Source organism: Bufo bufo, chromosome 1 (genome assembly GCF_905171765.1).
Source record: "Bufo bufo chromosome 1, aBufBuf1.1, whole genome shotgun sequence".
Taxonomy (NCBI): Eukaryota; Metazoa; Chordata; class Amphibia; order Anura; family Bufonidae; genus Bufo; species Bufo bufo.
This window is the reverse complement of record NC_053389.1, coordinates 134,315,885-134,331,735: the sequence shown is the minus strand read 5'-3', so window position 1 is coordinate 134,331,735 and position 15,851 is coordinate 134,315,885. Positions and strand designations below refer to the sequence as shown.

General features: G+C 44.2%; 1 protein-coding gene across 2 annotated transcripts in view; it reads right to left on the bottom strand.

Annotated features, from left to right (window-relative positions):
• Positions 1–15,851, bottom strand: part of ESPN (espin) — a 257,573-nt gene that overhangs the window by 24,794 nt on the left and 216,928 nt on the right. For both annotated transcript variants that reach the window (XM_040429692.1, XM_040429684.1), the window contains 2 exons: positions 15,596–15,741; positions 12,372–12,650 (listed from right to left, as the gene is read on the bottom strand). In XM_040429692.1, coding sequence (XP_040285626.1) covers positions 12,372–12,650; positions 15,596–15,741 — 425 coding nt within the window. The remainder of the gene's footprint in view (positions 1–12,371; positions 12,651–15,595; positions 15,742–15,851) is intronic.

The following is a 15,851-nucleotide window of genomic DNA, read 5'->3' as shown; positions in this document are numbered from 1 at the left end:
GTGTGATTTGCATTCACCTCCATAGGGTGTCACTCGACAAACTTAGTTATAAAACAAAACAACGTATTTGCAGTGATGAAAGGACAAGGTGAGCCTATACCATAAAGGGGTTGTCTCATGATGACAACCCCTGTCCATATTGTCTACTGGGGCATATGAACACCAGGTGTCTGTGAGGCAGAACAGAGATCCGGTGGAGCACGTATAACCTCCTACTTTATAGCTGACGTCTACTAAGGTCATCTAAAAAGGATTTGTCCAGTTTAGAAAACCCATTTTCAAATACTATATTAAGGAATTCTGAGAATAACTAGGTAACTATACGGGGGGGAGTAACCAGTGCGCAGCGCTCACAGTGACCGATTGGTCAATTTGAATATGGGTGGAGCGGGACGCACTTAAAAGAGACGTAACAGCACTATTCAATTGCCACTGCCGCATGATCGAAACAGGTGCACAGCCACTGCTTCTGGCGCCTGGACATCCTTTTTCCCTGAAGAGCCAAGTTCCTACCTGGTGAAATGCGTCGGAGGATGACACAGGACATCTCTACTAGGGAGGTAAGAGCATAGGGATCTTCAATATAGGCCCGAGGTTCCTGAGGCTGGGGGTCGTCCTTCTAAGGACGAGTGCCCCGACTACAGCCATTGAGGCATTTACACTGACTAGACTAGGTCAAGTAGGGTAAGTACGTAGGGAGAGTTAGTGACCTGATTAGGCTCCTCCCCAGTACATACAATACGCCCCCTACAACACAGGAACGCCACTAGGTCCATCTAACTAGACCCTATCCCCCTTCCCTAAATAGCGCAGGAGTTTACTTTACTCCATTGTCTCATCTATTTTAATGATAGAAATAAAAGTTAAATCTTAACTCTAATATAACAAGGCACACTCGGTACATAATATACACTAATTCTGAGAATACCGGCGGACAAAGGGTTGTTCATGACCATCATTATTGTCCAAAACAATAAGTGGTTACAAAGAGCGTGTCTTGGTCTGGTGGGCCTCCTGTGTCCTGCATTAAACCACACAACCTATTCATTTGAATAGACACAGTGCCATTCAGCTGTGGTGGTGCTGCAGGTATTAAAGGGCTTCTGTCATCAGGTTATTAAACTGGCTGACTTTAGACACGTGCTAAAGTCAGATGAAGCTAAAGGTCTTCCTATGTGCTTCTGATTTTGTAAAGTTTTATTTTATGCAAATGAGCCTCTAGGAGCAATGGGGGGTGTTGCCCCTTCTCCTAGAGGCTCAGTTATCCCTCCTCTGGCCACACCCTAGTCATGTTGATTGACAGGGCTAGGCAGGACGATGTAAGTAAGCATCTGCAAAAAGGGGGTTGTGTTATGATGACAACAACTGTCCATATTGTTTACTAGGGCATATGAATGTGAATGTTGTGTGAACATAGACCCAGTAAAGCATATATAACCTGCTGCTTTATTCTGGTTTATAGTTAAAGAGGACCTTTCACCGATTCTTACCCTATGAACTAACTATACAGATATGTAGAGCGGCGCCCGGGGATCTCTCTGCACTTACTATTATCCCCGGGCGCTGCTCCGTTCTCCTGGTATGCCCTCCGGTATCTCCGCTCACTAAGTTATAGTAGGCGGAGATACCAGTCCCTAAGTTATGGTAGGCGGGGTCTGCCCTAGCGCTGGCCAATCGCAGCGCAGAGCTCACAGCCTGGGAGGTTATTTTCTCCCAGGCTGTGAGCTCTGCGCTGCGATTGGCCAGCGCTAGGGCAGACTCCGCCTAACATAACTTAGGGAACGGAGATACCGGAGGACATAGCAGGAGAACGGAGCGGCGCCCGGGGATAATAGTAAGTGCAGTGAGATCCTCGGGCGCCGCTCCACATGTATGTATACTTAGTTCATAGGGTAAGAATCGGTGAAAGGTCCTCTTTAAATGGGCACATTTATTAAGACTGGCGTTTTAGACGTCGGTCTTATTAAACCAATGCACTGGCGGTGGATCCACTGGAGTTATGTAGAGGTGCTGGCCTCTACATAACTTTGGTGGATCCACCGCCGCTTCTAAATGTAAGATAGCCTCCTTGCTGTCTTAGATTTAGACTCTTTTCTACCCCTAAAACAGGCGTAGAAAATGGTAAATGAGATGGACCTGCCGCCCCGTCTCCACCCAAGCCACACCTACTTTTTGAGACCTGGCATGAGGGGGAAAAAGTCACAGAATCTCCACCAGAAATACGCCTAATATAGGTGTATTTTTGCTTAATAAATGACCCCCAAAGTCTATATACAATGCCTTGAAAAAGTATTCATACCTCTTGAACTTTTTCAAGTTTTTTTCACCCACAAACTTGGTATGTGTAATGTATTTTACTAGGATTTTATGTGCTAGACCAACACAAAGTAGCAAGTATGTGTGAAGTGAACAAATTAATTATACATGGTTTTTCAGTACTTTGTAGAACCACCTCTCGCTGCAATTACAACTGCAAGTCTTTTGGGGTATGTCTCTACCAGCTTTGCACATCATGAAATGTTTGCCCATTCTTCTTTGCAAAATAGCTCAAGCTCAGTCAGATTGGATGGAGAGCATCTGTGAAAGGCAATTTTCAAGTCGTTCCACGGATCCTCAATGGGAATTAGGTCTGGATTGTGACCGAGCCATTCTGACACTTTGATCTAAACTATTCCATTGTAGCTCTGGCTGTATGTTTAGGGTCGTTGTCCTCCTGGAAGGTGAATCTCCGCCCCAGTCTCAAGTCTTTTGCAGCCTCTACCAGGTTTCCCTCCAGGATTTCACTGTATTTAGCTCCATCCATCTTCCTATTAACTTTGACCAACTTCCATGTTTCTACTGAAGAAAAGCATCCCCATTGAATGATGCTGCTACCATGTTTCACGATGGGGATGGTGTGTTCAGGGTGATGTGCAGTGTTAGTTTTTCTTCACACATAGCGTTTTGCATTTAGCTCTTTCTTCCACATGTTTGCTCTGTCCCATACATGGCTTGTGGCAAACTGCAAACGGGACTTCTTATGGCTTGCTTTCAAAAATAGCTTTCTTCTTGCCACTCTTCCATAAAGGCCAGATCTTTGTGGAGTTCACGACTAATAGTTGTCCTGAGGATAGATTCTCTCACCTGAACTGTGGATATCTGCAGCTCCTCCAGAGTGACCATGGGCCTCTTGGCTGCTTCTCCTTACCCGGGCTGTCAGTTTAGGTAGATGGCCATGTCTTGGTAGGTTTGCAGTTATGTCCTTCCATTTTTAGATGATAGATTGAATGGTGCTTCATGAGATGTTCAGAGTTTATTTTTATTTTTTATAACTTAACCATGCTTTACACTTCTCCACAACTTTTATCCCTGACCTGTCTTGTATGTTCTTTGTTTTTCATGATGCTGTTTGATCCCAAACCTCTGAGGCCTTCATAGAACAGCTGTAGTTATACTGAGAAGAAATTACACACAGGTGGAATCTGTTTACTAATTAGGTGACGTTTGAAGGCAATCGGTCACACTGGATTTTATTTAGGGATATCAGAGTACAGGAGGCTGAATACAAATGCATGCCCCACTTTTCAGATTTTTATTTATGAAAAATGTTGAAAACTATGTATCATTTTCTTTTCCCTTCACACATACTCTCTACTTTGTGTTGGCCCATGACATAAAATCTCAATAAAATACATTTAAGTTTGAGGGTGTAACGTGAAAAAATGTGGAAAAGTTCAAGGCACTGTATGTCTTCTTAAAGGCTCTCATCTATTATCCAATGCAGAAAGTGGTTACAAAGAGCGTCTCTTAGCCTGGAGGACCTGCCCTGCCCTGCATGACAACAATGGACACTGTAATTCCCCTGTGGTACCGTTGCAGGGAAATTGAACTCTTAGGGACCATTCATACAAAGGCTTTTACAGCTGAATTTTAGCGCATGTCCCTCAGTGCTGCCTCCCATTGAGATGCGTGGGAGGCAGAAAGGACGCTCCGGTGGCAGCTTAAAGTTGGATTTTGACTCATAGGGAGCAACTTCCACAAGGTGATGCTAGCCAGACTGTTCTTTTTCACTGGGAGATATCTCTTTGCATATTATTTTCCCATGGAGCACTGCCTATAAGTGTCCATTCACAGCTGGTCTCTTTAAAGAGACCTAACACACTGCCTAAGCTGCTCCTCGGAGAAAAAAAAGGAGAGGGCAAAAATATTCACTTTGCCCATTCCTTCTCTCCCCTGACAGCTGGGAACTCTCCACACACATTAGACAACACATTAATGTACAGGTATTTGGGGACTTTGAAAGGGGTTGTCCGCTTTTATTTATATTGATGACCTATCCTCAGGAAAGGTCATCAATAGAGATGAGCGAATCGAAGTTGACCAAGTGGAATTCGATCAGAATTTCATGAAAAATTTGATTCGCACCGAATCTGAATTTCCTCACGCTTCGTGGTAACGAATCAAATTTTTTCCTAAAATGGCTTCTGCACGTGTGAGAACATGGAGCAAGGAACTCTGGGAAGGCGGGATCACCCATAATGCCATGCATGCAGCGAATCAGAGGCCAGCTAGCCCTGTGATGTCACAGCCCTATAAATAGCCTCAGGCATCTTAGATTCTGCAATTTTCCAGTGTACTTAGTGCAGGGAGAGACGTCAGCAGGCGCTAAGGACAGTGCTAGAAAAACCTTCATTGTGCTAAAAAAAACGATTTGCAAGTGCAGGGAAAGATTATTCAAGGTGTACGGAAAGGATAGGGAGAAATCATTCCAAAGCATTTCTGTTGAACAGGGTTCAGTAGGGGAGGTTACAGCCTGGTTATTAGGAACAATCCTATTACACCTTGCCGCACTGACTGGGGACCCAAATTGCCATTATACAGCTCTGTCATTCCAGCAAACCGTTCTTGTTATTGGGGTGCAAGTGCTGTTTGATAAAGCCATTAACAGGGTTTATTACAAGGAAATATTTCTACGTCTTATATGCCCTTGAGCAGTGCAGTTATACACTGCCTGTCCAAAAAAAAAGTCGCCACCTGCATTTAACAAAGCAAATAGTTATGAGCCTCCTATTGTATAATTACTGCATAGACGATTATCTTTCAGCTGGCAACAAGTTATTTAACCCCAACTGGTGCAATGAGTTGCTTCTCATTTCTTAAACAACCATGTCGAAAAACACATCTCGTGGTCGTGGAAAAGATGTTAGTCTGTTTGAAAAGGGTCAAATCATTGGCATGCATCAAGCAAAGAAAACATCTAAGGAGATTGCAGAAACTACTAAAATTGGGTTAAGAACTGTCCAATACATTATTAAAAACTGGAAGGATAGTGGGGACCCACGAATGATTGTGATCGGATGTCACTTAAATGTTTGGTGAAATCAAATCGAAGAAAAACAACAGTAGAACTCAGGGCTATGTTTAATAGTGAAAGTAAGAGCATTTCCACACACACAATGCGAAGGGAACGGGACTGAACAGCTGTGTAGCCGTAAGAAAACCACTAATCATCGAGGCAAACCAGAAAAAAAGTCTTTCATTTGCTAGGGAGCATAAAGATTGGACTCTGGAGCAATGGAAGAAGCTCATGTGGTCTGATGAGTCCAGATTTACCCTGTTCCAGAGTGATGGGCGCATCAGGGTAAGAAGAGAGGCAGATGAAGTGATGCACCCATCATGCCTAGTGCCTACTGTACAAGCCTGTGGGGGCAGCGCTATGATCTGGGGTTGCTGCAGTTAGTCAGGTCTAGGTTCAGCAACAGTATGTGCTCCAAGAATGAGGTCAGCGACTACCTGAACATATTGAATGACCAGGTTATTCCATCAATGGATTTTTTCTTCCCTGATGGCACGGGCATATTCCGAGATGAGAGTGCCAGGATTCATCGGGCTCAAATTGTGAAAGAGTGGTTCAGGGAGCATTAAACATCATTTTCACACATGGATTGGCCACCGCAGAGTCCAGACCTTAACCCCATTGAGAATCTTTGGGATGTGCTGGAGAAGGCTTTGCGCAGCAGTCAGACTCTGCCATCATCAATGCAAGATCTTGGTGAAAAATTAATGCAACACTGGATGGAAATAAATCTTGTGACACTGCAGAAGCTTATCGAAACAATGCCACATCGAATGCGTGCCGTAATCAAAGCTAAAGGCGATGTGTGACCTTTTTTTTTTGGTGGCGACTTTATTTTTGGACAGGAAGTGTATGTTGTAAAGCATTTTTTGGCTTGTATTAGTGGGAAAAAAGGGCTTATTAGCCGTTGTGTGGTGAAGTGCGAAAATTACAGCCCTTTTTGTCGTGAATTAGTGGCAAAATAAAAATATATTTGCCGTTCAGCGGTGCAGTCATATGTTCTAAAGCCAGGGACAATACATGTCCTTTACGGCCCACTGGGTGAATGTGGTTCCTGCACAGCCACACCAGCAACTTGGCCAGGTTGAACCACTGAGGAAGGGACCACTTAGAGTCCCGAAATGCGTTTGGTTTGGATCCTCCTTTTCAACATAAAGACAATCACAATCTACAGCAACTATTTCAAAATTCGTTACAAAGTTCGCAATTATACCCAAGTTCGTGACAACCCATGAACCGGAACTACGTATGAAATCACTGGCGCCAGTTGGGAAAACACACGCATAAGGTATACGCTGGCAAAGAATACTCGAACCGAGAAATCGTTGGAATTTTTGACATCACAGTAAAAACCAAAATTTTCGACATATCATGTGCCTCTGGTGAAATATTCGACACTCACGTAAGTTAGCAGGAGCGGGGGCCTGGTGCAGCTACCACGCGGGACACCGCGGCCTACACACCAGATTCCGCCCATGATCGTACCTGGCTTGTGAGTAAAACATACCATATAGAGGATAAACGATTTGTTGGTTGTGGTGTTCGATTTTGCATTTCGATTTCTTAATTCTATTCAAGTTGATCCGAATATTATAATCGAACAATTACGGTTCTAAGACTATGCTAATGGGTACTTGAACATTGATTGTGTAAACGCATAGACTTTATGCAAACATTACCTATATTGCGATTACTATATCGAGGGATATGCTGCAGTGAGATCAGTTTTTGGACAGATCCCCTCAATAATTCCTCTATCTCTATTGAGTTCTATTGGAGTGGACTGCTACATTTTAAGTCTGGCCAGACTGTATATTATTTATTTATAATTATTTACTATTGTGATTTATTATTGTTAATTTATTGAGTTCACTATTTACTGTTATTGATTTTATTCCAATACCTTTATAATAAAGTACCACCTACTCCACCAGATATCAGCGTGTGCCCAGCCTTTCCTTGATTGCCCAGCCCCATAGATTGGGTGAATCTGTTGGCTGAGAGCACCCATTCGGGGGACCTGACACAGTAGTGCTACTTTTACACATTCACCTCCACACTATGTCACCTTGCCACACTGTGGACTCCTGATGCTTCTGCCACCTCCACACTATGTCACCTTGCCACTTTGTGGTCTCCTCATGTTGCTGCCACCTCCACACTATGTCACCTTGCCACTCTGTGGTCTCCTGATGCTTCTGCTACCTCCACACTATGTCACCTTGCCACTCTGTGGTCTCCTCATGCTGCTGCCACCTCCACACGTTGTCATTGTGCCACTCTGTGGCCTCCTAATGCTGCTGCTACCTCCACACTGTCATTGTGCCACTCTGTGGTCTCCTCATGCTGCTGCCATCTCTACACTACGTCACCTTGCCACTCTGTGGCCTCCAGATGCTGCCGCCACCTCCACACTGTAATTTTGCCACACTGTGGCCTCCTCCTGATGCTGCCGCCACCTCCAGACTCTGTCATTGGGCCACTCTGTGATCTCCTCATGCTGCTTCCACCTCACCACGATGTCATAGGAAATGCAAAAATCCGCTGCACCCGCCAGTATAGTAAATCCAGTGGTGATTTATTCACAGAACAGCATGGTGATGCGACGTTTCGACCTTCATCGAAACGTCGCATCACCATGCTGTTCTGTGAATAAATCACCACTGGATTTACTATACTGGCGAGTGCTGCAGATTTTTGCATTTTCTAGACGTTGGAACCATAAGCCAAGATCCCCATCTGCGAGCACCACCTCTACCTTAAAGGTACCGTTAATGGCCTTTCCTATCATGGGACCAGTAGTGCTGCCAAAATCTCTATGTACACTATGTCATAGGGCCACTCTATGGACTTCTCATGCTGTTCCCACCCTCCCCTCTTCATAACTGGGCCACTATTTTGACTTTCGGCCTGGCTGACATCATCATTTATTTGACCCTTCTCCTGATCTGTCAGAAGGAAGGAAAAATGAGACGCACAACGGATCCTGTCTGTGTAGCAGCTGTAAGGCCTGTATGGTCCCATCAGAATTGGCTTGTGATTTGGTTGCCAAAATCAGGAGTGGGTACAAAACACAGAAGACATGCAAAATTCCATTCATGTGTCATCTCTGTTTTGGATCTACTCCTGTTTTTTTTTTTACATTAGAAATACTGATGGATTACTGACCAAATAATGACTGAGTATAGGCGGATGCTCAACAGACAGGATCCGTTTTTTGGGGGTTATTGTTCTGACGGATCAGAGGAAGGGAAAATTAATCAGTGACGTCAACACAAACTTACTGCTGACACCCTCTCCACTCTGTCGGGGGATCCACTTGTATAAGCGTTTAATAGAACAGGTTCTGTAGACATCTATGTGGAATCAGCTGACGATGGTGTAAAAGGAGTGCGCTTCTTCTTGACGCTAACATCGACCTGTAAGGCTGAGTTCACACTTGAGTTATTTGGTCAGGTTTGGCGCCGTACCTGCCCAAATAAGTGAAGTGTGCAGTGATTCTAAGAGCGACGCCTGTCATCTGCATGTCATACGGAGTCACAGTATTATTTCACTACCACAGCAGACTCCCAATGCGTGTTACTGCAAGGCACAGTGTTCTACATGACTATAAAGGCTCTGTGCAGCCAGGAAATAGCTGTTTTCTAACACGATTTGGCACGAATAAATTCGAAGCGAACCAAATTTTCCAAAACCAGCCGAATCAATTTTTTTTATAATTCGTTCATCTCTAGTCATCAATATCAGATCGCCGAGGAGCGACTCCCGACACCATCAGCTTTTTGCAGAGAAAGCAGCTCTCGCTGCCTTCTCTTCACTGTTTACCTGCACGTCGTCACAACTGCAGCGGTGAGAAGTGTAATTACAACTAAGCCGAACCATTTACTTCAATAGGACTGGTCCTTGCTTTTCAAGTGAATACTACAGAGCAGTTCCATTGAAGTGAATGGGACGGCTGAGATGTAATTATACCTGCTCACCGCTGTGGTTCTGACAGCAAGCAGGTAAACAATGTCAAACGGCTGATTGGCAGGGGTGTTGGGAGTTGGCCCCCCGCCGATCTGATATTGATGACCTATTCTGAGTATAGGTCATCAATATAAAAAAAAAGCGGATAACCCCTTTAAAAAGTAGGTGTTGTCCAAAGTGGAGAACCCCTTTAATATCAAAAAGACTAAATAGTACCCCTTTACTAAATATACTGGATAAATAGGTAAACAGAAATTCCTTGGTATGGTATTTGTTTGTTTTTTTATTCCTCCCAGTTTTTAAGATCTCTGCTTGCTGTTAGTGAATGAGAACACCGCACCAACAATTCTTCTTGTTTACATGCAGAGGCTGAATACAGAACTAATTCTTGTCAAGGCTAAACATTTGCTACAATTTGTATCCAGTCTGGACAATCCTCTGCGAACTAAGGGCTCTTTCACACTTGCGTTCTTTTGTTCCGGCCGGCATAGAGTTCCGTCATCGGGGCTCTATGCCGGAAGAATCCTGATCAGTTTTATCCTAATGCATTCTGAAAGGAGAGAAATCCGTTCAGGATGCATCAGGATGTCTTCAGTTCAGTCGTCGGGGCTCTATGCCGGAAGAATCCTGATCAGGATTATCCCCATGCATTCTGAATGGAGAGAAATCCGTTCAGGATGCATCAGGATGTCTTCAGTTCCGGACCGGAACGTTTTTTGGCCGGAGAAAATACCGCAGCATGCTGCGCTTTTTGCTCCGGCCAAAAATCCGGAACACTTGCCGCAAGGCCGGATCCGGAATTAATGCCCATTGAAAGGCATTAATCCGGATCCGGCCTTAAGCTAAACGTCGTTTCGGCGCATTGCCGGATCCGACGTTTAGCTTTTTCTGAATGGTTACCATGGCTGCAAGGACGCTAAAGACCTGGCAGCCATGGTAAAGTGTAGTGGGGAGCGGGGGAGCAGCATACTTACCGTCCGTGCGGCTTCCCGGGCGCTTCAGAGTGACGTCAGGGCGCCCCACGCTCATGGATGACGTGTCGCCTGGATCACGTCATCCATGCGCATGGGGCGCTCTGACGTCCTTCTGGAGCGCCCCGGGAGCCGCACGGACGGTAAGTATACTGCTCCCCCGCTCCCCACTACTACTATGGCAACCAGGACTTTAATAGCGTCCTGGGTGCCATAGTAACACTGAACGCATTTTGAAGACGGATCCGTCTTCAAATGCTTTCAGTTCACTTGCGTTTTTCCGGATCCGGCGGGCACCTCCGGCAAATGGAGTGCACGACGGATCCGGACAACGCAAGTGTGAAAGAGCCCTAATAAGGGTACTTTCACACTTGCGTTTTTCTTTTCCGGCACTGAGTTCCGTCCTAGGGGCTGAATACCGGAAAAGAACTGATCAGTTTTATCCCCATGCATTCTGAATGGAGAGCAATCTGTTTAGGAGGCATCAGGATGTCTTTAATTCAGTCTTTTTAACTGATAAGGACAGAGATAATACCGCAGCATGCGATGGTTTTATCTCTGGCCAAAAAAACTGAAGACTTGGCATTTTTTTCTGTAGGAATGTATTAGTGCTGCATGCGTAGACCGAATTAAAGTGAAAAAAATAAATGCCGGATCCGTTTTGCCGGATGACACTGGAAAGACGGATCCGGCATTTCAATGCATTTTTCTGACTGATCAGGCATTTTTAAGACTGATCAGGATCCTGATCAGTCTTACAAATGCCATCATTTGGCATACGTTTTGACGACGGAACTGCTTGCTGGATCACTCTGCCGCAAGTGTGAAAGTAGCCTAAATACAGCAGCATCCAAAATCTTTCTCTCCTCTGCTGATAGCTTCCTACAAGGGGGATCAGCAACCTCCGGCACACCAGCTGTTCCGAAACTAAAACTCCCAGAAACCTCCTTTTATTTCTATGGGAGTTACAATAACAACAAAGAAAGTGTGCATTCTGGGAGTTGTAGCTTCACAGCAGCGGGCGCGCCAAAAGGTTGTTGATCCCTAGCCTACAATGTATCAGTGCAAATAAAATCTACTGGGTTTCCATGAGATGGCTGTGATCTGACATGCAGCGCACACCAACTGCACGAATTTGTAAGCTAACGGTGGTGTCATGAGGCAACTGGCTGCCATGGGTGGATGGGGTGGCAGCTGCTGCATTGCAGGCACTTTTTGAAGAAACAGCCTTAAAGGGGTTTTACAGGATTTGGTTCTTTTTAGATAAGCCCCCTATCATGTGTTACCTGATGAAAGAATGATACTCACCTGCTTCCCGTCTCTGCAGTCTGACGCCCCGGCTCCGTTCTGTACTGCTGCAGCCAATTTCTTGGCTGTGATGTGTCCCCAAGCGGCACGGGACCCAGCAGTGACGTGCTCCTGGGGACACGCAACAGTTGAGGGCAGTCACTGGCTGCAACTTTGAATGTGACCCTGTCTGTACTGGGACCTAGCTGGGACTAAACAAGCCATGGACTGGAAGATCACCAAAGGAAGCCAGGGCGCTGGACAGAGCGACGGGGGGCTAGGCGGGTATGATTTTTTTCATTACGTAGCACATACTAGGAGCCTAATTAAAAATGGACCAAATCCTGGAAAACCCTTTAATCTCAATTCTAGACTGTTTAGCTCACTGAGGATTGTCTAGACTGGATACAACTGTAACAAGCTCTGTCCAGAAATGCAAGAAAGAATGTTCCAATTTACTCAGAGCAAGCAGAGATCTTGAAAATGGCAAGACATTGATGCACAGAATATATCAGAAAATTGCAGGTCTTTACATTATATAGTGATAAAGTTTAATTTACAAAAACTGGAAAACCCGTTTAAGCATAGTAAATCTCCTTCATATCTCATCAAATTGAAAAAATCTGCTAAACCAAGGGTAAACTGATATAGTAAGGAAGCATGTCCGCTGGAGTAATAGCAGGAAATAAAAGAAATACAGAAAAAGAGGCAAATTCACACAGAGATGGGTCAAAATAAAAAAGCCACAACAAGCAAAACGGAAACTCACAGTCAACACAATCCAAAGTGTACGAGGAGCATCATCTTACCGTGCGCTTTCTATCTTCCTCCTCCTGTATTTTCAGCTGAAGTTTTCGCACCATGACCTGTCGCTTCCATTCTGGGATAGGTCTTCCCTGTTCATCATGTGTAGGGATCAAAGACTCAATATCCAGCTGGTTGCTCTGTGCCATGGCTGGAGGAGTAGAATTTCCATTCATCAGAGGCTCAGAAGACTTCACTGGTCCCTTTTTGGGGAGAATCATTGTGTTCACTGGTGATGTAGCAGGAGAAGCTGGAGGAGGAGTAGATGGAGAAGGAACCTCTGACTGAACAGAAAGAGAAAAGCAATAAATATAACAATGAACAGAGAGGTGTCTTCTAAATGGGCAAGAGAAATGATCTATCCATCTGTCTGTCTGCCTATGAACTAACAAGGGTTCAGAAGTTGTAGTCCCAGGTCCCACAAGTTGACAACCTAATGTGAGTAGACCAGTAAAAAGTTTTGTGTCATTGAGGGCTGTTACAGATTTTGCATTGACACCTCTTTTATCTATCTATCTATCTATCTATCTATCTATCTATCTATCTATCTATCTATCTATCTATCTGTCTATCTGTCTATTATCTATCTATCCATCTATCTCATATCTATCTATCCATCTATCTATCCAGGGGCATAGTCAAAGGCTCATGGGCCCTGGTGCGAGAGTTCAGCTTGGGCCCCCTTCCCTCAGTGCTTTGTGGCCAGGGGCAGGGAAGCACATAGCCTTTGTGCTGCCTTAGGCAAAAAATTGAAACAGCACTCCCCCCATGCCAAATTCTTGACCTAACCGCCTTTCTCTCCAGCCAGAGGTGTAACTTGACCAGCATGCACTTTCCATAATACCAGTGTCTTCTTATGTGGCCCAAGGGTCTTTGGGCCCCCTCAGGCTCCTGGGCCCGGTAGCGACTGCTACGTCTGCACCCCCTATAGCTACGCCCCTGTATCTATCTATCCATCTTCTACATATCCATCTATCTATCTATCTATCTATCTATCTATCTATCTATCTATCCATCCATCTATATTATGTCTATTTATTCTTTCAGAATATACATATATGTCTAAGAAGAACTAAGGCCTAGTTCACACGAACGTATGGCTTTTATAGTTTTTTGCGGTTCGTTTTTCACGGATCCGTTGTTCCGTTTTTGAGTTCCGTTGTGTTTCTGTTTCCTTTCCGTTTTTCCGTTCCGTTTTTTCATATGCCATGTACAGTATACAGTAATTACATAGAAAAAATTGGGCTGGGCATAACATTTTCAATAGATGGTTCAGAAAAAACGGAACGGATACGGAAGACATACGGATGCATTTCCGTATGTGTTCCTTTTTTTTTGCGGACCCATTGACTTTAATGGAGCCACGGAACGTGATTTGCGGCCAAATATAGGACATGTTCTATCTTTCAACGGAACGGAAAAACAGAAATACGGAAACGGAATGCATACGGAACACATTCCGTTTTTTTTGCGGAACCATTGAAATGAATGGTACCGTATACGGACCGTATACGGACCACTAAAAAAAGGTCCCGTATACCCGCCAAAAAAACGTTCGTGTGAACTAAGCCTAACACTGAGATACTCCTATATGCCTGGAAATAGTAACCCATGCATCCAGGTCAAGCAAATAAAACATATAAATGAGATGGAGATATCTAGAAACTTCATTGCATGGATTTAAGCAGAATTACCCTTTACGGACATTTGTTTCTCTAGTGTCTTATTTGTCCAGAGTACAAGTGGCTTCAGACAAATACATCTCAACCCTCTGAACCCATGCCAAGTCTAATCTGTATCCAATATGGATAGCACTTATCAGGAGAAAACAAACCACTTCCTAGTCCCTACCTAGGCAATAATATAATGACTGTGGTCGTGGTTATCTGAAGGCACAGGTGTATGGAAATTCACCTCAATGGCTAATTTGCTTTTAATATGTTATTTGATAACATATAGAGAAGTAAGATGTCAGGATAAAACAGTCACACCATGGTGGCGGATAACCCTGCAAACCAAGATCTTCCATTCTTCAGCACTGAAAATAACAAAGCAAGGGCTGTCTACGGGTAACTAAGCAAAATCCAAAACAAATAAACCTAAAAAAAAACAATATTAGGGCTCATTCACACGACCGTGGTTTGGTTCCGCATCCGAGCTGCATTTTTTGCGGACCCATTCGCTTCAATGGGGCCGCAAAAGATGCGGACAGTACTCCATGTGCTGTCTGCATCCGTTGCTCTGTTCCGTGGCCCCGCAAAAATTATAAGTCATGTCCTATTATATTGTCCGTTTTGCGGACAAAAATAGGCATTTCTATAAAGGGTCATCTGTTCCGTTACGCCAATTGCGGAAGGCACACGGGCGGCATCCGTAATTTGCGGATCCGCAATGTGAACAAGCCCTTACCCAGCCCGCTCTAACTGAACAACAACCTATTTACAAAAACCCTACAACAGGGAAGTAAGCAGGACTCGGGACCTTATATATAAAAAGTATTATATTCTTTATTGCAGCATATATAAATAATCATGTAGACATAAATCATGTAAAATGGGGAAAAAACATCTAGATATGGATCAGTGTCCACAAAACGCCGTACTGAGCATGGAGTCCTGAGAAAAAAAGATCAGCACTTTGTGCAAAGACTGCTTCCAAGGCATCACACTGGGCCAGCTAGAATCCTACTGCATACTGACGAGGGGCAAGCCCCCCGAAACAGCTGCCTGGCAGTACTCAAATCATGGTCTTAGATATTTCTTAACATATAGGGACCTTCTCTGTATAGAGGTGCTGTGTCAGCATTGACAGGGTAGTAAGCTGACAACCTTCTCTTGATCATAGAAAGAAACATGTTGGTATACATCTAAGGGACTAAGTTTTCATATAATCTATGTAAAAGGTTTAGCCACTTGATATCACATCCCTGTACACAGTCTACATTTTACAGAGCTGCATTCACAATTTTGAAGGCCTCAGCACTGAAATCTCCCAGTATTTATTGCTTGATTAGTAACTTCCCAGAATGTTGTCAATTTGTATTCTGGGAAGTATAGTCTTTACACTAGGTATTGAACAGTCGTCTGACTGGCGCTGCTCCCCTCCCTATATTATTGGAGCCCAGCTGTTAGAGGTGTGTCTGACAACAAACTTGCTGACTGTTTCCCTTGTGAATGCTGATCTGGAGTTTGCCAACTTAAAATAAAAATGAAATTAATATCACCCGCACATTTGATCCTTGCTGTCCGCTGCCTGAGAAGATGGTGGTTAAACCTTTGCTCTGTGGAGTTGGTTTCAGACATTTTCCAGCTTTAATTTCGGCCAGCAGCTCAGAGTTGTCTCCGGTTGGGGCCATCATGTTGAATGACTTGGTACCTATGGAAAATAACATTTTATTGTAAATTATAGACAAGGTTTGGCCATCACTCAGGCTGTTAAGAATTTGGTAGCAGAGCTGTATGTAAAAATTATAGGGACCTTTGGTA